Genomic DNA, 25,300 nt, shown 5'->3' on the forward strand with positions numbered 1-25,300 from the left:
GGGGCCGACCATGCAATACCCTACACCTTTACCCTTGGGAATTAGCTTTCCACATATCAAAATTTCTAACATAATAATTGTTTCGCTTTATTGCAATTTTCATCAGGAGGAAGATCAGTAGTTCTATTTTCATATGTAGTCTACTTTGCCGGTATATGCCCTCCAGGAATTAAAATATAGACCAAAAATTATTTTTTTGTATTTTTCATACAAAAGTAATATCAGATCATCATCTAAAATTATAGGCATCTTCCTCTACCTAACTCCCAACCTCGTGCAAAATTTCGTGATTATTGGGCTATAATTGCGACCTCTAGCGTGTTTATCATTACACTACCAACAAATAACAGGGTATATTAGGCTGTAACTCTGTTATCTTATCATGTACACCAACATAATTGACATCAATAGAAAGGTCAAGCGTTCCTCTTCCAAGTATAGCTTACTTGTCTGGAATGTCTCTTCCAAGAATAAAGATATAAGCTGTATACTAAAATTTTTCACAATTTTCACACAAAAGTTTTGGTCCATTTAACCCTCTAGATATTATCTGATCGCCATTTCAAATTGCAACCTACTTCTTCGTCATACACTCTTACCTTACTTAAAATTTCGATGCGGTCTAACTATTATTGCGACCTACAGAGCATCTACAAAATCGGATAAAAATTATGTTTTTGGTCCATTTCACCCGCTAAATATTTCACGATCATCACCAATTAAAATAGCGATCTATTTTGATGTGAAACAGACCTCCATACCAAATTTCGTGACGATCGGTCCATAATTGCGACCTGGAGTTTGATTACAATTTATAATGGACAGACGGACACACGGACGGACGGACACACGGACGGACGGACACACATCTCAAAATCGCTTTATCTCGCCGAGATATGAAGATTGGTTTACCACATTGGGGGTCTCCGACGAATATTTCGCGGTGTTACATGAATTTTTACCAAAACAAACTTATAATACCCTTTCCACATAGTGGTGTAGGGTATAAAAATAATTTGTCGCTTAGCCTCAATAAATATATTCTTTCTCATGATGGAATCTCTCAAATAAAACGCTTGCCGTTTAATTTTGCCACCATTTATAATTTAAATGCAAGCGTTTTATTTGAGAGATTCCATCATGAGAAAGAATATATTTATTGAGGCTAAGCGACAAATTATTTTTTAGTTTTAAGTGCATTTCTAAATAAAACACTGAAACATAATTTTTTTAAATTATTTTTTTTTTAATTTTTTCTTGAAAAACATTGTGTGGTTTTGTGACAAATGTCCGTCCACGAAACCCTTGTTTTTTAAAAGTGTTTTGCTGTGCCAATTCTAGCTCGAAAACTAATATATTTATTTTTGTGGGCTTATTTTCAACATAAAGATGTAGTCCTTCATCGAACGATTTTTAAAAAAAATATCACATTTTACAGAAATGGTGGACCAAAAAAGTCAAAATTGCAAATTTTGGTTTAAGAAACTGACGTTTTCTGGTCATCAAATGGGGAAAAAATTCAAAAATAAAATCGATCGATGAAAGACTGGATTTTGATGTCATTGATAACCCCACAAAATTGTATGACAATTGGTTCATTAGTTGTTGAGCTAGAGTTGGCACCGATTTCAAAATGTCATTTCGAAAAAAAGAAAAACACGTTTTTATACCCTCAGCCTTTAGGATAGAAAGACCACAAATGTGCCTCATCGAAATAACGGTTTGTTTGGACGAAATCCGTTTCAGATAATTTGGAGTCGATGTCGTCCGTCTGTCTGGCTGGTGCGCACGATAACTCTCGAACGGGTCAACCGATTCAAATATTGTAAAATGTTGTCCAAACTTAGTTTAAGTTCGAAGATGGGCCTTATACATCCACTCCTTGGGTATCTCTCCCACAAAAGCTCAAAAATGTTCTGTAAAATGATGTGAACGATAACTCTTGAAGGGAGTCCATTTGGTCCAAACTTTGCACATCGTATTAATACTTGCAGATATATATCGGGCTCGAATATGGACTATATCGGTCCACTCCTTCGGGTGCCTCCTACACAAAATTCGCATAAAGTAAAGTTTAAGAGCTATTCTCCGATCGTTTTGAAATTTGTTTCAGTAAGTTGTCCTTGCGGCTCCCTTTACTACGGTACAATTTTTTTTCTTGCGCAAGTCCATACTTCCTGAGATATTGACATAAAGGTCCCAAGAATCCCTGACGGCACTAACCAAAATGGCAAATCCGTAAGATAATTCTCACAGGGAGTTTCTGATTGGTGCAGGCTTTGCACATCATATTATTTCATCCAGTCATGTATGAAGTTGGAATATGGGCTATTATGGAATATGGAATATCCTATTATCGATTTTTAAGGACAATGCATATCCTGAAAGGATACTCGATGGCCTTTCCAACGCCACCTTCCGTATTCTTTAACTATTTTTAGCTCTCGAATTATTTGCCGTTTTCTAAAATGGGATCTGCATGTTTGTATGTATGTGGCTAACTGACATACGTATATATGTATGTGCGTATTTGTCAAATACGTTTTTACAACTTGTTTACATGCAGTTCTAACTGTTATACTACACAAAACGTATTTGTTATACAACGCCGCTGGTTTATGTCTTCGCTAGTTAAATACGTATTTATTTTCACGCACATCTATATGGGTCCACTTCTTCGGATAACTCGCACGCAAAATTCGAAACAAGTTAAGTTTAAGAGCTTCTCTCGCATCGTTTTATTTTCTTCAGTAGGTTGTTCTAGCGCCCCCATTTACAACGGTACAATATTTTTCGGGAGTAAGCTCCAAACCACTCCCGGAACATACCAAAATGACTATTGAGCAAGATAACTCTAAAACTTTTTCAAAAGTTTCTTTCAAACTTAGTTTAACGTAATTTAATATTTCGACTCCTTTATGAAGAAGTTTGGTTACTGAAAATGTTTGGTATATGTATGTCAATGATTTGGTATAGCCCCACATTACGGTAATAACATATTTTAAGGCAAACTCGTGATACAAAATCAATATATTATTGTGTTTGGTTTGGTCAGTGGCCGAGGGTATATCTCCGTCAGCACTGCTGACCGATACTATCTTACTTGTTTTCCTTTACAATAAATTATTTTTCGTTTCATTGTTTTAAGTCTGGAGTATTTCCCCAATGGCTTAACTTCATCATTAGTCTCTATTACATAGAGTACTGTTTTTCAATACTAACTGACAGTGTTGCAAAATTTTACTAATCGCTACCAAAATCAAATTTCATCCCGGCGAAGGGAATCATCAATTGGCTTTTCAGCTTTTTGAAATGATGTATTTTTTAGCGAAAACCCGAACTCTTTAAGTGTCTACTATTCTCATACAAATGAGAATCATACTCACTTTTCGGCTTTCCAAAACGTCATTTGACCGTGACTTTCCGATATCTCACCTTCTCCCCCATTATACAGAACTTTTTGAAGTGGATGCTTCCGCCTTCTCCCTTTTCGTTATCGTAAACAATGTAAGGGAGCGTGGAAAAAGTAGCTATCATAAATGATAAAAAGGGAGAATATGAAGATATTTTTGTGAGTAATCTCACCAAAAAAACCAAACGAATTTTAGCAAAAATATTTAAGTATATCATTATTATGGAGCAGGTAAGTACCGATGTTCCCATATTTTCGAACGTTTTTTCTATTTTCTATTAATTGTTATAATCGTTAATTTGATTAAAAATAAAATCTTGTTTTGGACAAATATTATAAATTAATTATTTAAAAAAATATTGTTAAATAAAAATTTTATGTGGTTTTAATGGATAATTTTTGAACCCTTGTTGCCTTTTTTTTGCTTCTCACTGGTTCTTAATGATACCGCGAGAAGGTGAAAGTGAGATACTTCTCCCCGTGAGCTTCTCATAAAGTTATTGTAGGGAGAATCAACCCCCATTACCAAATTACAAATAAGTAACCGTAATTACTTACAACTCAAGTACTAATCCAACTCAGTCTACAAATGTTTGTATTTGTATCGTTTTTTGTGTTTGGAGCAGTTTATCCGGGAATGTCTGCTCCGGATTCTTTTGGTTTGTTCCGGGACTGAAGAACCCCCAGGACCATATTATTTGTGCTCAGTTTATCACAACCTCATTTACCACACTCAAACTTCGGTGAGATGTGGGTGCATTTTGGACTCGTCCAATAGCCCAATATCAGCCGCACACGCAGCACTTAACACCAGCCGTGGTTGTACCAATCCATAAAAATGCAATCTTTTTGCAGTTTAATTGTAATGGAATCCGAGGTAAGTTTTCATGAGTCGGAAGAATGTCATGGTCACGGCGGTACAGGAAACCAAGCTCAACATCAACTTCAGCTTACAGCGTTGTGATGGTAACAACGTACTGAGGAAGGATCACCTGGTCTGAAAAATTACGTCACCTGTAGTGCGATTCTCTACCGACAAAAATCGGTAAAAGTAAAATGCTTATAATATCGGTGATTAACGATATTCATCGGTAAGTAATCGGCTAATAAAACGTAATCGTAAAGTTATACGACTAATAAAACGTAATCGTAAAGTTCTACAGATAATGTTACGGATTTTTGTTGGTAACTCAAAAAATGGGTTAGAGAATCGCACTACTGGCGACCAGTCGTTTCTCTGGGATCAGACCGTCTCCCGTGTTTCCCTTCTGATGTTCGGGTAGCAGAATCGACGTTTCGAGACATCATCACCGTTGTAGCCGCTCGTCATATACCAGCTGGCCGAATACCCGAAGTGAGGCCAAACTTCCCAGAAGAGGCGACGGGATTAGCAAATGAACGTGATGAGCTCCGTCGTTCCAACCCTATTAATCCCTGAGGCATTGAGATCGTAACGTATGTGGAATATTGTACGATCTTGGCGTACAGTACCTTCCCTGATGCCATTTGTGAAAGGCTGAACTAGAAATTTGACTGATTTTACCACCTTTTTCCACGCGAGGAATATGTAAATATCCACTACTAAATCTACGGACACAAAAGAGAGTTGAATGTCATGGTCAATGATAGCACCAGTCCGACCACAAAATTCTATGGGTGAAATTCAACCGCATGTTAATGTCAACCCCGCATGCCACTACTATCTAAGACAAGCTGAGATATAGGAATAAGGTCCTCAAGTCAAGATAATAAGCCTAGTTGACCACATATAACGCGATCTGTCGGTCTGTGGTAAACTATGCGGCGCCAGTTTGGTTCGAGAACATAATTACAACGCGATGGAAAAATATTTAAATCTGTAGAACGCCACCCTGAGAACTGCAACAGGGCGCCTTCTAATGACTTCAGTAGACCATCTACATGAGCAGACAAAGATTCTTCCAGTACAGCAACACAATGGCATGCCTTCGTTGCAGTACTTACTCGAGTATTATTATGAGGGCCATCTTAATTACCATATGATTATCTATAACGAGAGGTCCTACGTTACAAGAGACAACCCCAAGATCAACCCCTAGCCTATCAAGCAGGTTTAAATAGCAGATGCCATAAACACCAATCATGTGAATGCGGTTCTCGAAGAACATCCCCCATCTGTCGCAGCTAAGGACCGTCAGCAGCCACGACAAACCAGTGCAGTTTTGGTTCAACTACGCTTGGAATAGTGCAGCCAATCTGAATTACCAAGCTGCCATTTTCAATTTCCCTGCCAAGCCTATTAAACTAATTCCAGTAGATCTGTGGTTGAATACCATCGATAAAGCACATTCCTTGAACTAGAGATTGACCCGGAGCCGGATTCAGCAGGAACCAACAACAACAAATAATTTATTATTTTAAGAATGGTATGTCGTGATACATTTTTTGTTATTTTGACCACTGGGACTTAACGTGGGAACAACTGATTGATAGCTAAACACATTGTACTATCCCAGCATATAAAAACTCATTACAGCACTTCGCGAGAAAGAAGTAGTTATTTTGACCACTAAAACAAGTAAAAAAGTATCAGTCGGCTTTGCCGACAGAGATATACCCTCAGCCTGTGTATATTGAAACAATTTTTTCCCATAATACGTATGTATTTAGGTGGTTTTACAAATTTTGCGTGTTTGAACCAACAAAAATGTTGATAAGGGATTAAAGGGATTAATAGGAATGGATCGACATTGACCTTTATGGAAGTGGATCTCCAGCCACAACATATGGTTCCATAGGGGGATTTTACACTCTTCGGGCTGTTTGCTCAAGAAGTATGGACTTGCCCTAAACAATCGTTTACCATCGTAATTGAGGCAGCGAATGCAAGTTGCTTCAACAAAAATCAAAGTGATTCGATATCAGGCCTTAAAGTGAACTTATCCCAAATTTTGTGTGGGAGGTACCGGATGGAGCGAACAAATATAGTCTATATTTGAACCTGATCTATATCTGGTAGATATATTAGGATGTGTAAAGTATAGACCAATTCGGCCACTCCCTTCAAGAGTTACCGTACGAACATTTCTGAACTTTTTTGGAGAGGTACCTGAAGGAGTAGACCGATATGGCTCATCTTCAAACTTAAACTATGTTTGGAAAAAATATTACTAAGGCCAAATTTTGGACCGAATCGGCAGATCCGTTCGAGAGTAATCTTGCGCTCCATGCACCTCACATGGTGCCATAGGGGTTTTTTGCATCTTTCAGGCTATTTTCTCAGGAAGTATGGACTTGCCCCTGATGAAACTTGTACCGTCGTATGGAGGGCTGGGAATACAAGTTGCTAGAACAAAAATCAAAGCGATTCGAGAGCAGGTGCTAAACTGAACTTTTCCGAAGTTTTGTGTGGGAGGTACCCGAAGGAGTGGACCGACTGAGTCGACATTGGCACCTCATCTGGCAGAAATTTCTAGGTGTGCAAAGTATGGACCAAATCGGTTATTCCCTTCAAGAGTTATTGAACTTTTGTGGGGGAGGTACCGGAAGGAGTGGACCGATATAACTCATCTTCGAACTTAAACTAATTTTGGACAAAATCCGTTCGAGAGTTATCGTGCGCCCCAACCAGCCAGACAGCCGGACGGACATGGTTAAATCAACTCCAAATTGTCTGAAACGGATTTCGTCCAAACATACTTGGGGTCTAAAAATATTATTTCGTGCCTCACATTTTGTCCGTATGAAAGTGTATATACCTTCGTTAACATAAATGCTGAGGGTATAAAAATTCTGTGAAAACTAGTCCTATCTTACTTGTTGCTTAATATATTTTTAAAGAAATAACCACCTATTTTTCGGCTTATCGGCAATGTAAAAGGTAGCTTCTTCACATTAATGCGCAGTGGGTTAATCTGATCATATTACTTAAGACAAATAATTGATTTATTCAACTAATAATATGTCATCTAAAATTTTCCTGTGTATATATCGACACCTCCAAATAATAGTATGCTAAGTCTAAAAAGTGAGTTTTGCAGGAGAAGCTCTCAAAGTGTGGAAATTTTTTTGAACATCAGTACTATGCTAAGTCAATATTTGTTTATAACTTCTGTTCGGATTGACCGATCATTACCAAAATTTGACAGAATTTAAGTTAAAGGACGTTCGACACCTCCAAATCATAGTTTGCTAATTCTGAACAGTGAGTTTTACAGGAGAAGCTCTCAAAGTTTGGAAATTTCTTTGACCTTCAGTACTATGCTAAGTAAATATTTGTTTATAACTTCTGTTCGGATTGTCCGATTATTACCAAAATTTGACAGAATTTAAGTTAAAGGACGTTAAATATAAAAATGTTAAGAACTTGAAAACATGCTAAGTCGACTTAGCATACTATTGTTTGGAGGCGTCGATATTTAAGTATGAATTTAAATAATAAAATACATAAATTCATCTATAAAAAGTATTTATTTCGCTTATAAATAAAATTCCTTAAAAATAAAATATTATCTTAAAATAACAACTTATTTTTAATACTGTAGCTTATAACTAACAACTTATATTAAAACATATATACTTTCATAATACTATTTTTTTTAAAACTACAACCCTTGATATCTCAGTTTCGTCGAAAAAATGTACAACAAATAAAACTAAAAATAAATTTAAATATAACATAACTATTATAAAAAATGCAAAAAAGTCTATGTATTTTGGTATACTACATTATTTACAGCCTCTAGTAAATGGAATCATCGTTGGAGTGGCGAACATTAACTATAGTTGCGATTATCTAAAATTTGGATTTTTTGGTATTTTAGCCGTTTTTTGTTGTGTTTGTTTGGAATAAATATGTGAATGGGGAAAACAAAAAATTAACAAAAAATATTATTAAATTAATTTACATAAAAAACTAAATTAAAAATAATAATAATGAAAATGTCTTTAAACAACATTAACTCTGTTATCTGGTGGTGGACGATAACACCACAATGTGCCAATCACTCCCAAGCCTATGAAGAACATAGTAAAGGTAGATAAGCCCAAAATAATGCCCGTGGTAACATCATGTAAAGGTAGACCGGGAAATGGATCCAATACTAGGATAACCAAAAGGCAACAACATTTTAACAAACAAAATACTGTTACCAGTATATAACCCGAGGTATAGCTACGATTGGGCAACCATTCACAATGCCTTGAACGGAAGCCAAGGAAACCCAGGCCAACACCACTTATGGCAGCCACCAAACTGAATTGTAGATAAAAAGAACGGCCCAACTGCAAAGAGAAAAAGGGGGACATTAGAATCTTCCAAGTGGTTTTTAATGAAAATCCTTTAACTTACATGGGCTATCATATAGACAATGAGCGCCGAATTCATGGAACTTCCCAGGACCAACATTAACGACACAATTGCCAAGGTAATTGTGGCACTAACAATTTTCTGGGGATATGATTGATTGTTGGCCGCCTTGCCTTGTATGCTACTACAATCCTCCTCCTCAATTTGTGGATATGTTGTGCCAGCCACCCGCGGTTGTATTACCGCCATGGTCCTGTCATTTTGATGGGGAGGTGTTACAACTGGCTTTACAGTCTCATAATGCAAGCGCTGTGGTGAGAGATGAGAATTTTTCCGAGGCAATAATGGAGGAGCAACTTGAGTTTGCCCTCCTCCAGAAGAAAAATTCACTTGCTGTCCCTGTTGAGCATATTGTATTCTTAGTTCTCTTTGGGAGGTATACATATTCCTTGGGGTGGTGGAACGACTATTTTGACTTGGAGTTTTCCGGGGGGTTGAAAGTAATTCATGTAACATTTTTGTGGCCTGGGGATTTTTTAACGGTGTACTGGGGTAGGAAGCCAAATTGCCCATTGACATACCCTTTTGTGGTGTCGAAGTCCTCATGGGTGTGCGTGTTGTCTCATAGCCTATGGGTAGGAAATTTTGACTTTGATTTAAATCGGGATTACTTAGGCAGGTCTCTTCTTCATTATTGTTCTCGTAGTCATCGTCATCATCTTCGGCCGGTATCACAGCATAACGATGGGCCTTGCCATTGTGCATTTGTATGATTTCCTGATTATCATCCACAAGCTCTTCATCCTCGGCTGTGGGTACCATTTGATAGCGTTGATTGGAATTTTTATCAACTATCAAGAAGGTCTTGCTACCAAAATCACTTGAAAATGCATGTTTAATTTTGGGAGCCTGCAGATTTTGTTGAGAACTTTGGCGGTTTTGTAGAGATATGCGTCTTTTGGGATGTAACTGGCCTGACTCCAAGACCGGCGGTAAACTGGCATAGGGACCTGCACCTCCACCAGTTGGGTCTTCGTGAAAGGAATGTGGCTCGTCTTGTTCCAACTGCAGTTGTGAACTATAACGATCCAAATCATCCTGAGATTTGGCATAGCGTCGTGTGGCTACCAAAGGTGATGCTTGATGGCCGCCATTGACATTGTTGTTGCTGGTATTTGTGAGGTTGTTAATGCTCTGCAATGCAGCTGGCCCTGGAACTATGGCATAACGATTATTCATGTCTGTGGATAATTCTTCTACGGGCACTAAAGCATAACGCCCTGAACCTGAGCGCATTTCAAAGGGCTCAGCTGTACGATTTAAGTTTGCCGGACGTAATGTTTTTTGTTGTTGTTGTGGTGGTGGTGGTGGAGGTTGTTGTTGGTGTTGATGATGATGTTGTTGTCTTTCATAATGTTGCTGTTGTTGACGATGCAATTGCTGGTGTATTGTTGGTGTTGTTGTTGGATCTGTTTTCGTTTTCTTAACCGCCACCGATCTTGTTGACATGCTTCGCTGAATACGCAAGGGTCCCGCACTATCGCGTGCATCATAGCGTGTCGCATTAGCATTGAAGTTTATTTGTAAGCTACGATTGTAGATGGATTCTACATTTTCCTTGTTGGCAGTGGCAGCTGCTGCTGAGGGTACTGGATAAAATTCACTATTTTGGCAAAATGCCGGATTGGTATAGTTGTGTTTGGTGGACATAGTGGTTGGGATGACTTTTTAGGTGGATAAAGGAGATTGAGGCATGGAGAAGTACGATGTTTTCAATTCGCAGCAGTTCGCAAAGAAATCTTCAAAATGTGTAATTGTATGGATCGGCAGCAACTTGTATGGATCGTATAATGGTTTCGTTACTTTTTATCGAAATGTTCATCCATACGTTATACGTAACACTTTGAGAAGTTGGGAAGATTTGTAATCATTAAGGAACGTTTTTAATAATATTTTTCGAGCAGTTTTAGGTCACTTTGTTTTTGAGATCCACTTTGATTTCACAGATTTAAAATGTTATTCTTATTTATTTTAATCCGAGGTTGTGGTTATTCGTATTATTTTTTTATTGTTTTTATAAATTCTCACATTCACTTTGTCACCAAATTTAATTGTTAATTTAATTTAACAACATTTTAAATTAATTTTTAAAATTTCAAACAAAGAAATTCAACAAATTTCTTTAACATTTTTTATTTTAAAACAATTATCCTTTTGGTTTCAAATCAGCCTCACTTAACGCTAGTGAGTTCTCTCTCTTTAATGAAAGAAAGGACAACTTTCCACTCCGAACGATTCTTGAAGACTGACTTAATCAACTGCAGCCCGGTGGCTCAGTTGCTTTGCAGCCTAAGCAGTGAAGCACAAAAATAATAACTCACTGACACGGGGGTAATGACAAGAAATAAAAACAACAACAACGAGGGCAGCTACATACCACCAAAAAGGTAATGAACAAAAAATACGTTAAAAATTGTTCATTGATGTATATCAACAACATCATGACACATAATTCCGAGTGTAGAGCTCAGAGATCGCTCCCCTAAACAGAATTGTAATATCCAAGTAACCCATACACATGCGCTATGGCTTACACATACACGCAACAACGATGTGTGCGTACACGTGTACAATAAGGTTGGCGCGTTCCGCTCAAGGAAACATCTGCTCCTGCTGCAAATATGAACGAACGTATTAAAGGAAAGGAAGTAAACCAAACAGTTGCAGCAAGCGGCTCAAGCAACTCAACTTAGTTGAGCTGTGGAGGAAATATGGCACAGTGGTGTTGATAGTAACTACAAAGTAATGATTAGGAATCGTATTCGTAAAAATAATTATTTTAGGGGGACAAAAAGGGGAATTTTTAAAGAAACTTATATTTTGTATTTTTTTAATTTCAACAAAATTAAGGTAGATTCTTTAAAGATTCTTAAAACAATAAACGAGAATTTTTTAAATATTTTTGAACATTCAACGTAGAATTTTTAGACAACAATAAAAGTGGGTTTTATAAAAAAAAACGGCTTGGAATTTTTTCAAGACAGATTTTTTTCAAGAATTTTAAGACAATAAAATAAAAGTAAAAAAAAAATTAGGACAATAAACTTTTATTTTATGAAGTTTTTAAGGACAATAAAATTGAATTAACAAAATGGTAAAAAACCGATTTTAAATATTTTTAATCGTGTTCATAAAAATAATTATTTAAAATAATTTTTTAAAGAAACTTAAATTTTTAATAAAAATGTTTAGCAAAACAAACGTGGTTATTTTTTTTAATTTCAACAAAATTAAGGTAGATTTATTAAAGATTCTTAAAACAATAAACGGGGCGTTTTTAACTATATTTGAAGATTGAAAGTGGAATTTTAGACACTTTCAGCAACAAACTTGGGTTTAAAAAAGGCTTGGACAGATTTTTTTTAAATAAAAGTAAAAAATATTTTAGGACAATAAACTTGTATTTTATGCAGATTTTAAGGGCAATAAAATTGAATAATCAAAATAGTAAAAAGCCCGATTTTAAATATTTTTAAGACATTAAAATATAATTTTAAAAAATTAAAGATTTTTGGACAATATAAAAATTAATTTTAAAAAAAGTTTTTTAAGTAGTTCAAAAATGTTCGGAAAAATTGTGCGCACGATAACACTTGATGCGAGCGACCGATTTGGTCCATATTTTGCACATCCTAAAATATCTACCAGATATAGATCAGGTTAGAATATGGACTATATTTGTCCACTCCTTCGGGTACCTCCCACACAAAATTTCGGATAAATTCACCTGCTCTCGAAGCACTTTGATATTTATTGAGCAACTTGCTTTTGCTGCCTCAATTACGGCAAATCCATACTTCTGGAGAAAACAGCCCGAAAGTTTTAAAAAACCCCTATGGCACCGTATGTCGTGGCTGGAGGGCTCCTTCCGGTACCTCCCCCACAAAAGTTCGAAAATATTCACTAAAATGGTACGCGCGATTTCTCATAGACGTAGCAACCGATTTGGTCCAAACTTTGGATCTCTAAATATTGTCGAAACTTAGTTTATGTTCAAATTTGGGCCATATCTGTCCAATCCTTGTGGTTCAACATTTTTGTGTGGTTCGAGGATCCTTTGGACATTTTTATCTAAGGTTTTCCTAGTGGCCCTGTTTATGTTTTTCGTAGGCTAGTGTGATAAAAAAGACCTATCTATCGATATCGCCGCAAATTTTTGAGCTTTAATCCTATCCATACTTTTGTCGGTGCATACGCCTAAAACTTTGAAATCGATGTGTGAGAGCTCGCATTGTCATGATGCAGAATGGCTCATCTACTCTTGTTCGTTTTTCGAATTGCTCAGGAGATTTCAGGCAAACAAAGTAGTGAAGTATACCACTTAGAATTAACCGTGCTCCAGTTCCCAAGCCGTATAGTCGCCACACGGTCAGTTTTGACGAAAACAGGCGACAACTTGCTTCGATGTACTTCTTACATGAACAAATTTCATTGGATTTGGCTCGTTTTTGAAGACCTAAACGGTCGATTCCTGTTTTGTTTCGGGTTCCTACGCATAGACCCACGATTCTTCGTTTGAAATACCGCGATAGTTTTTATATACAATTTTTTTGTACCAATCGATAAGAACCTTTTTTTGAGCGATTGTCCAATTTTTCTGGATCTAAGGAGAAAAATACCCCTCAGGTGGCAAAATACCCCTCAGTAATGTTGGCGACATTTCCTGAGTATTTCAGCCATGTAAAACGTCTTTACAAGTGGTGTCTTAGGACACGCCGTTCGGATTCGGCGATAAACTGTAGGTCCCATATCATTGAGGTAATATGAATCGGGGTGCACTCATTGATATGAGAGAAGTCTCCCTTGTCCCTTCCGGGATGTTTGTGGAACAATTATTATAAGGAGAATATCAAATGTTAGTTGGTGGAAGGAATGCCCAAGGATGCCTCTATCTCACGTCATATTAACATGGCAATTATGCTTTCACGCACGGGTTAATTCTTTCTGGCATAACGGCCGATTTTGGTCGACCCGGACGAAAATGTTCACAAGTAAATTCCATTTTTTTGGCAAAGTGATTTTGTCTAGTCCCTGTAAACAACATAACACATGGTCGTATGTCTTAGGTACGTACAGGCTAAAAACTGTCAAACTTTCCAAAATTCAAATTGCGTCTGGCAACAATCATAAAGTAGCAACAAAACCATTCAGGAGGATTTTACTAGCAGATTCCGTAGGATTCTGGGGTATCAACACTGAAGACTAAAATTTCCCTTTTTCTCTTTTGCCTTGGCCCTTGTTGATGATATCTTCGTAAATATCGGCATATAAAGATAAATGTTATGTATTGTTTGAGATCTTCGGGGCCACATGCTTTAAAAAAAACCCCGTGGTTGATCGGACTTGATATGTTTTTCCTCACTGAGGTGCGTGAAATATCATTCTGCAATTTTTCTTCTAGCGATTTGGAGAAAAGAATCGTTCGACTCGACTAACTGTCCTAGACATATACATTTTTTTGATTTTTCTTCACATGTTTGAGCTTCAGCCCAATTTCATTCTTTGTCACTTAAGACGGCCCTTTACAGAGTACAAAAGAACAGTTCTGCGTTCTTGGAAACCGTCGGTCGTGATGCTCTCTTAGAGTTCATGTCTTTATAAGTTTACATCATCTTGTATACCTTCCAGGGTACTTTCCAGGATTAGACTAATGAAAAGTTTCTTCCTTTCCGTGTTTTCCTTTCAGTGTTTTATCTGAAATTCCCAAATCTTCTATAATTTTACTTTTGTCAGAATTCTATTATTGATTTTAGATAAGTAAACGACGTTTTGAACGCATGTATTATACGTCGGACAAATATGTCATATATGTATGTCCCACATTCTGAGAGACCATCTCCGGCCTTAATCCGTATCAATAGGACTACCCTTAATTGAACTTTGTGAAGGAGGTACAGGAGAGAGATGTTCGTTGTAGTCCAGCTTCGGACTTGATCTAAGTTTGAGACAAATATTAGGATGTTCACAGGTTGGACCAATATTAGTTCCTCCTTTCTATAGTTATCGAGTCCAACAGCTTATATTGGTCACCGTTGGATTTTTAGAGTTTTTTGATCATTAAGTCAGATCTTAAACTGCACTTAACGGTACAGTGTGAACATCTGTAAAGGAGGTACCAAAAGGTGTTGCAAGAAATTTTAGGAAGCTCAAAGTACCTAATTCGTAAGTTATCGTGCTCATCAGTTATTTTAGTTGGTGCCAGGAGAATTTTTAGAGCTGTTGTGCACGGAAAATGGAAAAATAAGGTTGCCCCTGCAAAAATTGTACAGTCGTAATGTATGTAAAACATTTCAAAACGATCCGAGACCTGCAGGGTAAGAGGTACCCCGAAGTGTGTAACGATACAGCCCACCTTGAAACTAGACCAAAGATTGACAGAACTATTACATACATACATATGTTTCCCCAGTATCCTCGATGGAACAAGGGATACTTCTCTTAGAAATATTACAATGCGCAAAGTTTGGACCAACTCGAATACTCTGATCCCGAAACAACGCGGGCACAAGCAACTACACCTGGTGCCCGTAGATTTTACAGGTGTTGGTGTTGTTATCTCAGAAAGTATGGGCTTGCCTTGATAAAACATTTACCATCGTAAAAGGGGCCATAAGACCCAAAACAAACTGAGAACGGAGTTAAAAATGTATTTTAGCGAAAATTTTTGTGGGAGTGGTATCCAAAATGAGTGGACAAAGATGGATCATATTCTAACTTCATCTAAGATTGGATACCATATTACGAGTTATACTCCCGACTATACTTATCGCTCGCGCCATCATAGCCAAAAATTTTGAACTTTTGTGGGGGAGGTATCGAACGGGCTAAGTTTGAACAAAATATTACGAGATAACAAGTTTGGACCAAATCGGTTGATTCGTTCAAGAGTTACCGTTCACTCCAAGCAGAGAAACAGACAGACGAACGTGACTAAATCGACTCCAAATTATCTGGAACGAAATTTGTCCAAACAAGCTCGAGGTCTAAAACAATTATCTCCTTGAAAATTCGTTAGACTGAACCTTTGACTAATCATAAAAATCCTTTAAAAATCAAGATTCAATGTTTCAGGATTTTAATTTTTATATGTTTTAAGGAACAAACCAGAACAAAAAAATTAGTTGATTTTTTAATTTAGAAAGATCGAGATTGGCCAATAAGCGTAAATTTTTAAGATATGTTGGAGGACAGTAGATTTTTTTATTTTTAAGAAGACCAAAAGAGAACAGCAGGGAAGCTTTTCGGGAAGACCCGAAGAGGATTTTTACGAGATTTTTAAGATAATAAAAAGGGGAAAACATTTGAACTTTTTAATGGTGAATTTTTTTAAGAACCAAATGCATGGATTTGTTACAAAAATTTAATGGACCAAACACATACGAAAGGTTGACTTTTAGAAGATTTTCAATTAACCAAAAGTGCACAAAAACTGTGATTTTTTAAAGAATTTTTGAATGGGCCATAATGGGACAAACGAGTGGATTCTTTAAAGATTTTTCATTTAACCAAAAGGAAACAAGGAACATGGACTTTTAATGATTTTTAAATCTTTTAAAAGATTTTTAAATATATCTTTTTAAAGAAAAGTTGAATGGACCAAAACGTAGATATTTGTCAATGGACAAAAGAAAAGATAAACGTGGATTTTTTAATATTTATCAATGGACCAAAAGGATAGAAGAACGTGGATTTTTTAAATATTTGTACTATTTATTGGAGGGCTCACAGAGGACAACAAACTTGACTTTTTAAATACCTTTAGGCGGGCCCAAAAAGGACAATAAATGTGTTTATTAATATGTTCGCGGGACGTGAATGATTTAGCATTAATTTTCATGAGATGCAGAATGACGTGAAAGCTATAGCATTCAAATTCAAAACTAAAATAATTGGGAGTATTTTTTGTACATCTCTGCAAATTTGATAAACAAGATTTTTCGTAGTTTTAAGCTCAATCAATGCAACGATAAATAAAATATACATATGTAAACGATTTTTCTTAGATTCCCCCTTACAAACCACTGTGCATATTATCATATGTAAACTTATTGACTCGTGTTATATGCGCCACACAGTAATCGAACAAAATAACACTAAAGCGAGTAAGTTAGCTGCTGTGACAAACAGCCACAACACTACGCAGTAGTAGTACCTCACAATACCACACGGTAATGCCACTCAATTCCCTAGCATGAACAAAAACTGAGGGTTGAAATTGGAATTATGCGTTTTTGTTGGCTCTACAAAAACGCAAACGCAGCCGGCTTTTATTAAAAAAATTTTATATTTCTGTTCGTTGTTGTTGCTGCTATTGTGTGTTCATAACCAATATTGTAGATATACTTAAACAAACAACAAATTCTGGTGCTGCTGACACAGCTCCTTTTTGAATGATAATGAAAAATATTTCCCCTTTTTGTTCGTTCATTGTATTTGTGTCAATTTAAGGACACCATGGGCGAAACGACCGTTACTTTTTTGCATTTTATTCAGTGCCAGTACATTGATATCGATCGATTTTGGAAAAAAACACCCTTTGCTAATACAGTAGTTTTGATTTTGCTGCCAATCGTTTTAGTGCGAATTTGATTTTCCTGCCAAAAAACTAAAATATTTGCATTTTTGTCAAATTTTCAATGCAAATTACACTTTTAACTACAAATCATCTAACTGCGAATTTTATTTAACTACCAATAAGATTTGGGAAAATTAACGCATTTTCACAGAGACATTTGTATGTACCAGCCAAAACTACAATCACGTCATGCGTCAGTTGCTAACTCATGCACAGGGTCTTTTGTACAGAAGAAAACTGTTTTATGTTGATCATTGTAGATAACCTATGATATTATGAAAAAAATAATAGTTAAGGCCTGCGTAGATAAGCTGCTCCGCCTGATTGCCTTGCTTTCCTGCTTCATTTTTGACATAATAAAAATAAAAGAATAAAGAAGGCCGAGGAAATTTCGAACTGGGTTGCCCTTTTCTTTTTTATTCTTTTATCAGAAGTAAGCAAGGTAAGCAGGCAAGGCAGCTTATGTATGCAGGCCTTTAGGCTTTTTTAGTCGTGGGAACTCTTTCTACGAACTTATAATAATTAATAAGTATTGCACAAACATCCCAGAAGGGACAAGGGAGACTTGTCTCATATCACATCTGCAGGTTCAAGGCATATTTATTGTGTCACCTGTAATACAAACAAGTTAACTTCACTTTCTTTGAAACAGAAATTTAATGGCAGATGTGGAAGCAAATATTATGATAATAACTGTTATTTAATTCCATTTTGGTTCTTGAAGCTGATGCAAACTAAGCCTTTTGATTATATGTTTCAATTTTTTCACTATTCCTCTCCAAATAGTTTTGGGATATCAAGAAATCTGAAGCTGAATATTACATGAAGAGCCAATTCTTTGGCAAGTGAGCGAATCGGATAACTGCCACTTTTTGGCAGCTAAAAATATTAAAGATAAGTGCGAAATTCGCTTTGCTGCCACAAAATGCATGCAAAACTTGTTTTGGCAGCTAAGTCAAAACTACTGTATTGTTTTTGTAGTAAATACAGGAAGAGGAGGAGGTTGTAGTTGAAAATGGTGTTTTTGGTGTTGAATAGAAATTTAAACCCCCACACCTAGTTCGGTAAACAAATATGTATTGTGAAAGTCGCATTTCATAATGGCTCCTTTGAGTTTAATTTTTATCCTTCTTATTGATGATTTTATTATTACTTAAGAATATTTTGTAGGGATTATGAGATTAAGCAAAATAATGTTTCATTTATGTAAGTAAGTAGAACATTTTGGTGTAATTGTAAATCCATTTTGGCCTTACTGTGTCACATGTTTGTATGTAACACGAGCCATAAAAATCCGTAATAGGAATTTTTGATCAATTCATTAGAAAATTGAAAAGTACGAAAATTCGCCATAAGCACAAAAAGTATAATTAAAGCTAAGCATATTTTGGGAAATTTTCTATACTCGTGCATTTATCGAGAAAATACTTGAAAATCTAAAAACAAAACCGAAACAGAGCTGGCAAATCGATCTTAATATTTAAAACAGATTTCTGTTGAAGAGATTTCAAACCGAATCTCCATAGGTAAAAACGGTGCACAGTGGTGGCACTTACATGGGAAGGTATGACAAAAATACTTCTAATTAATATATCGAACTGAAATTTTTATCAATGGCTCATATTGGAATAAAAACACTCTAATAAAATATTGGGGTCCTAGGTCAAAAATTTCGCGAGGTTGCCATGTAATGAATCATTCTGAATTAAAGTATTTTATTGTTACCAACACATTTTTTAACCGAATTTGCTGTGATCCGGTACCAAGAGTTTTTAATGCATAGTAAACCTCCCTGCGAAAAATTGTCAGTATTGGTCCATTATTTGGTATACTCCCCATATGATTTCTATATCGATTTATTTAGGTAGATGTCAACCAAATATTCTAAGCGAATATGTTCTTATAATGAACTCAGACTTTAGAACACCATCTTATAAAGAAATGTCGGCCCAGTTTTGACCACAGCCTCAATATAGGCTTACCATCCTTTTCTTGGTACTTTATAAGATTTAACTACAATTGTCTGCAGAATTACTTTTGTTTCTCAGTGCGGGTAAAATCTCCGCCTTTTAGCGTGGTCCTACATTAGGATATTCCAAAAATAAAATAAGTTATTTGTTAAAGCGAATACCCCCAAATCTTTTTTTTCGCAAATTTTTATTACAGCTCTATGACCATAGAAATCGCTAATAGCACAAAAACATTATATTGAAAATAAATGTAAGAAAGGATAATAAAATTACTTTAAAATATTCCAAAAAATAAAATTCAGCAACTAAAAAGCGGAGTTAAACTTTTGGTCATAACTGCCAAAACCACAAATTTCCGCAAAAAGTCTATACAGTTTTGAAATCTACAGGCGCTAGGCTACAATTTGGTAGTGGCCATTCTTGCGAATTTTTGGAAAGTAACTTAAACTTTAAGGAAATCCATACATCTATATTAAATATTTTCATTTTGACCGATATTATAACCAAAATATATGGCAACTATTGCAATTTAGAGGAATTTTCATAACTAGAAAAATGAAGCTAAGGCAATTTACTAAATGATTCAACTTAAGTTAAGGCGTTAATAATAGTCCTTTGTTTCATAAATTCGCTTACAATATAACCATTTTTTCTCATTTTTAAATATAATTTTTTCTTCAAAATTAGTCATGTTTGTGAGGCTTTTTCTCCTTTAGAAACGCGAAAAATGAAAAAAGGTAGAGTTTGGAAAATTTGGAAAGTTTTGATGTGATTTGTGTTTTTAAATTTTTAAAACGATGCACATACGAGGGCGGTTCGGAAACTTCTTAGCCTATCAATGAAAGAGAATAGTTAGTTTTTCAAAAATATTTTTATTTTTCAATATAATCTCCTGAAACGTCAATACACTTAGTCCAACGCTTTTCTAGCAATTCTATCCCTTGATTAAAATAGTTTTCCTCAAGGTCTTCAAAATAGTGGTTTACAACTGTAATTGCATCTTCATTTGAGGTAAAACGCTTGCCAGCAAGGAATTTTTTTAGATTTGGGAACAAGTAAAAGTCACTGGGAGCTAAATCAGGAGAATAAGGTGGGTGGTCAAGCAACTCGTACTTTAATTCGTTGATTTTAGCCATTGTTAAAACACTATTGTGCGCTGGTGCGTTGTCTTGATAAAAAATTATTTTTTTGTGTTGTAAGCCAGGACGTTTTTCTCGAATTTGTACATTTAATTGATCCAAAAGGTTGCAATTGTACTCTGAATTTATTGTTTTACCCTTTTGGAAATTAAACGGACTCGATCATTTGAGATGCCCATGATATTAGCAATTACACGCACTTTTATTCGTCGATCATTTAATACCATATCATGCACTTTGGCTACAATTTCTGTTGTTGTTGCTGTTTTTGGACGTCCACTACGTGGTTCATCTTCAATGCTTGTACGACCACGTTTAAATTCAGCAACCCAATTTTTTACTTTTGCATATGAAGAAGCACTTTCACCTAACACATTCACCATATCATTATGAATTTCTTGTCCCGATAAACCCTTTTTATGTAAATATTTAATGACAGCACGCATTTCTAATTTTTCCATTGTAAAAAAATTGCGGATGCGACTTTTTTGAACACCTGTTTCTATATGAAGGAGTTGCCAGATCGAAACAAAATTTAACATGTGTTCATAACGGTATTTCCAAAACGCTTAACTTTTTTCTGTTTATTCCGCGCTTTTTGTGCTAGGCTAAGAAGTTTCCGAACTGCCCTCGTAGGTTTCAATCAGGAAATTTTTGGCTAAAACCCTATTTTTGAAGTTTCGAAATTTTAATTTTTTTTTGTTTTGCACAGAAAAATAAAAACACCTCAAGTAATCTGAAAATAATTAGTTTTTGTAAACAACGTTAGTATTTGTTGATTGGCGCAGTACCAAAGTTGACACTTTTTTATGTAAAAATAAAACAGACTTTGTGCGTTAAAATATATAATTTTTGTTGTATTGCCTCGCTGCATAAATATACATAAGTGAGATCAAAGTTATTATGAATCGAGAAGCTGTTAATGAGTACTTTCATAATATTTACAAAAAGAACGATGAAATTTGTAAAATTAGCGTAATAAAATCAATGTTTTTATATATATTAAAAATTATTTTTTACAAATATTTTTTAAATATACTTAAACTTTTAAAAAAATGTCCAAATATGTCCACCTCCAAATCGAATTTGAAAGATAGCAGGGGGTCTGCACTAATAAATTCAGAAGTCAAATAGTGCTCAAATTTACCACAGTTAAAATATAGTGGATTTTTCTATTTTAAGATGGGAGAATTTTTTGTAAATACCTGTTGTGACTGTACGTAGTATCCAATTGAAATAGAACGGTAATACCCACATCTATCAACTGATTTTCCTTAAAATTCATATTTAAGGGTTACAGAGTGTAGAAAACTAGTATGTATAATTTTTTTGAAAATAGGTAAATTTTTGTCATAGCCCACCACATAAAAGTACCGTCCGATTTTAGATATTTTGTGGATTTTAGCGACACTTTATGACCGATTCGGCTGAAATTTGGTATTTTGACCTCTTGGAAGATATGAATCCTTCGTACTAAAAATTATTAACATAGGTCAATGTTTTGGTTTAGACCCCACACAACGGGACCACCCTGTTCCACAAATTTCGGCTGTTTTTAGTCATTTTGGTCGATAAAACGTAAGAATTGCTGTTTGTACACATTTATTATAAATAATAATTAATTTCAATACAAAATGGACGTTGAAATAGTTTTGGCCAGAAAATTTGGATTTGGGACCATTGTGCGATGTCATGCATTTTTTAATTTTTGTCGTTGGGCGCATCCACTGTGCGGTGCCCGGATATTAACTCGGGCGGACATAAATCCCAAAATGATATTGGGCGTTGTTATGCCCGTGAAGCAAAGCGTACATAACTACCAAAAAATCGCGGATATAACTCCCAACGATTTTTTTCGTAATTTCAAAATTATTTCATTGCTTTATTTTGAAATATATTATTATAAAAATTGTTATAAATTTTAGAGTAGAAGTTAGAATGTAAGCGGAATTATACATTTGAGAAGATCCTAGTGCCAACCAATTCCGAAGTATCCACAAAATCCTCCTGATTTCATAAAAATTTTTAAAAACTAAATTATGCCCGAAATGATGTAAGTAGCAGTTCGAGAAGTTTCACAATATTACGTTATTCGACGACGACATTTTGTATACATGATAATTATTGAAAATTTTCAATATAGACATGGAAATATATACAAATATATATATATTTTTTCTTAATTTGGAGTAGTAAGAAAAAATTATTTTTTTAATCGAGCGATCTTCAAATTATTTGCTTAATTGTGAAAGTATTTGTTAAGAAAATCGAGCGATCTTTTCTTCAATTGTGAAAATATTTTTGTAAAAATTGGTCCATTCTCTGCAAATCGCAAGGTTTCTTTCAAACTAACTCATTCGGGTATATGTCGCACAAAAGTTCAAAAGTGTCATTTTAGTTCGAAGCCCTGCAAGCAAAAACTATCGCGCAAGTGACTTAGGCGTGTCGCTCAGGGTGATGAGAACAGTCGCGGAAGTCACCCTGAAGTGACCTCCGTTGTGAAGAAATGAACCACGCCGGCGTGTCGTCTTGGAAGTCACGCCAACGACACTTCTAGAAGATAATTTCCGCGATAGTTCTTGGAAAATAAAAAAAATATTTTTTTATTTGAAAATTTTGCCTTTTTTAGGCGAAGATCATTTTTTAGTATTAATTTTTAATGAATTTCTCATTGGAATCGAGCTTGATGATCAATGGATAATGCAAGTGAAAAAGGAAGCCGACGACGATTCGAACCCACACACCCACCACTATGTGACATGCATGTTTCGACTTTGGTAAAGTCTCCTCAGACATATCGGATGTGGAGCGGCTTCGATGTCCTCGAACTTTTCTTCTTTCAAATGCATTTTGTTTTTGTTTTTTACAACAACAATGGGGATTTTCCCATTTAGTTGTGCTTTCATGACAAACGCTTAGCGCTGCCTTTGAAAGTAATGAGTTTGGTTCTGAACCCTAACACGCCGTGACAACACTTTTTTATTGTGTTTTTCAAGGACGTTGGTTCAAACCCCAGCCTGGCTCAGCTGATTTTATTTTTTTATTTGAAAATTTTGCCTTTTTTAGGCGAAGATCATAGTGGTGGGTGTGAGGGTTCGAATCGTCGTCGGCTTCCTTTTTCACTTGCATTATCCATTGATCATTAAGCTCGATTCCAATGAGAAATTCATTAAAAAAAAATATTTTTTTTCTATTAATTTATTTAAATTTTTTATTTTTATTAATTTTTTTTTTAATTTTTTGTTTTTATTTATTTTTTTTATTATTTTTATATCTCTCCTCTTTTAGAGAAATTATTCATAGCAACTTTCGCCTACATTAATTTTGTCATTTTAAAAATGTGATGTTTTGTTGCATGACTTGGGAAGCGAACCCGGACCTTCAGAGTGCAAAGCGAGTATGCTTACCACTGCACCACAGTCTCATATAATCATCAGATAGAAAAATTTTCTATATTTGTTCAAATGTGTTGAATCATTAAATAAACGTAAACAATCGCTTGGAAGTCACTCCGAAGTGTTGACATCGATTAAAGGTAATCACAATAAGGCTATAGAAATCGTTTGTGTAATTCACCAACGATCTTCCTTGGCGTGTCTCCGGAGTGACTTCCTAGGCGAGGGACTGAGAAACTCACTTCCAAATGCTGGCAGGGAGGTGGGTCATATTTGTAGCACACAATACATATGTATTTAAAAAGTGTTCGCTAAAATGGTGCATACTATGACATTCGAAGTGAGTAATCGATTCTTTCAAACTTCGCACATCGTAATATTTTTTCGGGACTAAATCAGATTCTGACTATATATGTAAGTGCAATTTTTCAAAATGGTCGGACGACAACGTTCACGATTAAGTTCCATTTTAGATACATTTTTTGACCAACCTACCACGAAACATCGCCATCAACAATTTTTAACATATCCAGGTTTTGGTATAGCCCACGGTGCTCTTGAAACAATTTTAAATGGAAGGTGCTTACACCTCGGAAGTTTTTGCGGATTCTGAAACTACAATGTTCATAGATGAGAACAATCAAAAAACAAAAAAAATCGCCGGAGCGCTTTTTAAATAAATCGCGATTTAAGTTGACATTTTAAGGGGTTGTTTAGGTTTTCGCGATTTTGCTTAGAAACCGCAATTCCTATCAAAATGGGACTGAAACAAATATTGTAGCTATGAAAATTCTCTACAAGATCGACCTTTATGGTATTTTCGTACTTTTTACCATTTTTGAGATATAGAAGATCAACTTGGGACAATGCACTGACTGTATCGCCCCCTTATATAACAACGTCATGTAGGGTGCGACTTAACTAACTTTTGATGAAAACCGCTTACACAGGGAAAGTTTTTGTGAATTCTGAATCAGCAGTGTTCATAGATGAGAAAAATCCAAAAACAAGAAAAAATCGCTGTAGGGATTTTTAAATAAATCGCGGTCAAAATTCACATTTTTAGGTGTTTTTTAAGTTTTTACGATTTTGCTTGAAAATCGCAAGTCCAATCGAAATGGAGCTAAAGAAAATGTTGTAGCTGTCAAAATTCTCTAGAGGACTGACTTTATCATTTGTTAACAGCTTGTACCATTTTTGAGATAAGGAAGCTCAGTTTACATTTTTAGTTTTTTTTTTGTTAGGGTTTCGCGAATTTGCTTGAATACGGTAAGTCGTATCGACATGTGACCTGAGAAAATCTTAAAGCTGTGAAAATTCTCTACAAGACTGGCTTAAGTAACTTATCCTTAGTTGTAACATTTTTTTAGATATATAAGTTTAAGTTGGGAATTTGCAGTCATGACATTGTTTTATAAGGGGGCGATACAGAATTGAATTGAATTTGAATTGTCCCAATTTG

General features: G+C 35.4%; 2 protein-coding genes across 4 annotated transcripts in view; both read right to left on the bottom strand.

Annotated features, from left to right (window-relative positions):
• The window catches only part of PH4alphaEFB (prolyl 4-hydroxylase subunit alpha-1), a 147,400-nt gene that overhangs the window by 38,753 nt on the left and 83,347 nt on the right, over window positions 1-25,300 (bottom strand). The window lies entirely within an intron of this gene.
• spdo (sanpodo) lies at window positions 8,199-11,006 on the bottom strand. The gene is made up of 2 exons (XM_073961013.1): window positions 8,742-11,006; window positions 8,199-8,674 (listed from the first exon to the last, which is right to left on the bottom strand). Exons 1-2 carry the CDS (start codon window positions 10,407-10,409, stop codon window positions 8,339-8,341), a joined length of 2,004 nt encoding a protein of 667 aa, XP_073817114.1. The 5' UTR covers window positions 10,410-11,006; the 3' UTR covers window positions 8,199-8,338.

Source organism: Musca autumnalis, unplaced genomic scaffold (assembly GCF_047663935.1).
Source record: "Musca autumnalis isolate F117 unplaced genomic scaffold, ASM4766393v1 scaffold_1, whole genome shotgun sequence".
NCBI classification, from domain to species: domain Eukaryota; kingdom Metazoa; phylum Arthropoda; class Insecta; order Diptera; family Muscidae; genus Musca; species Musca autumnalis.

Coding starts and splice junctions, on each gene's coding strand:
- spdo (XM_073961013.1), bottom strand. CDS start 10,409: ATGTCCACCAAACACAACTATACCAATCCGGCATTTTGCCAAAATAGT. Junction 8,675..8,741: donor TTGTCTATATGATAGCCCAT/GTAAGTTAAAGG, acceptor TTCTCTTTGCAG/TTGGGCCGTTCTTTTTATCT.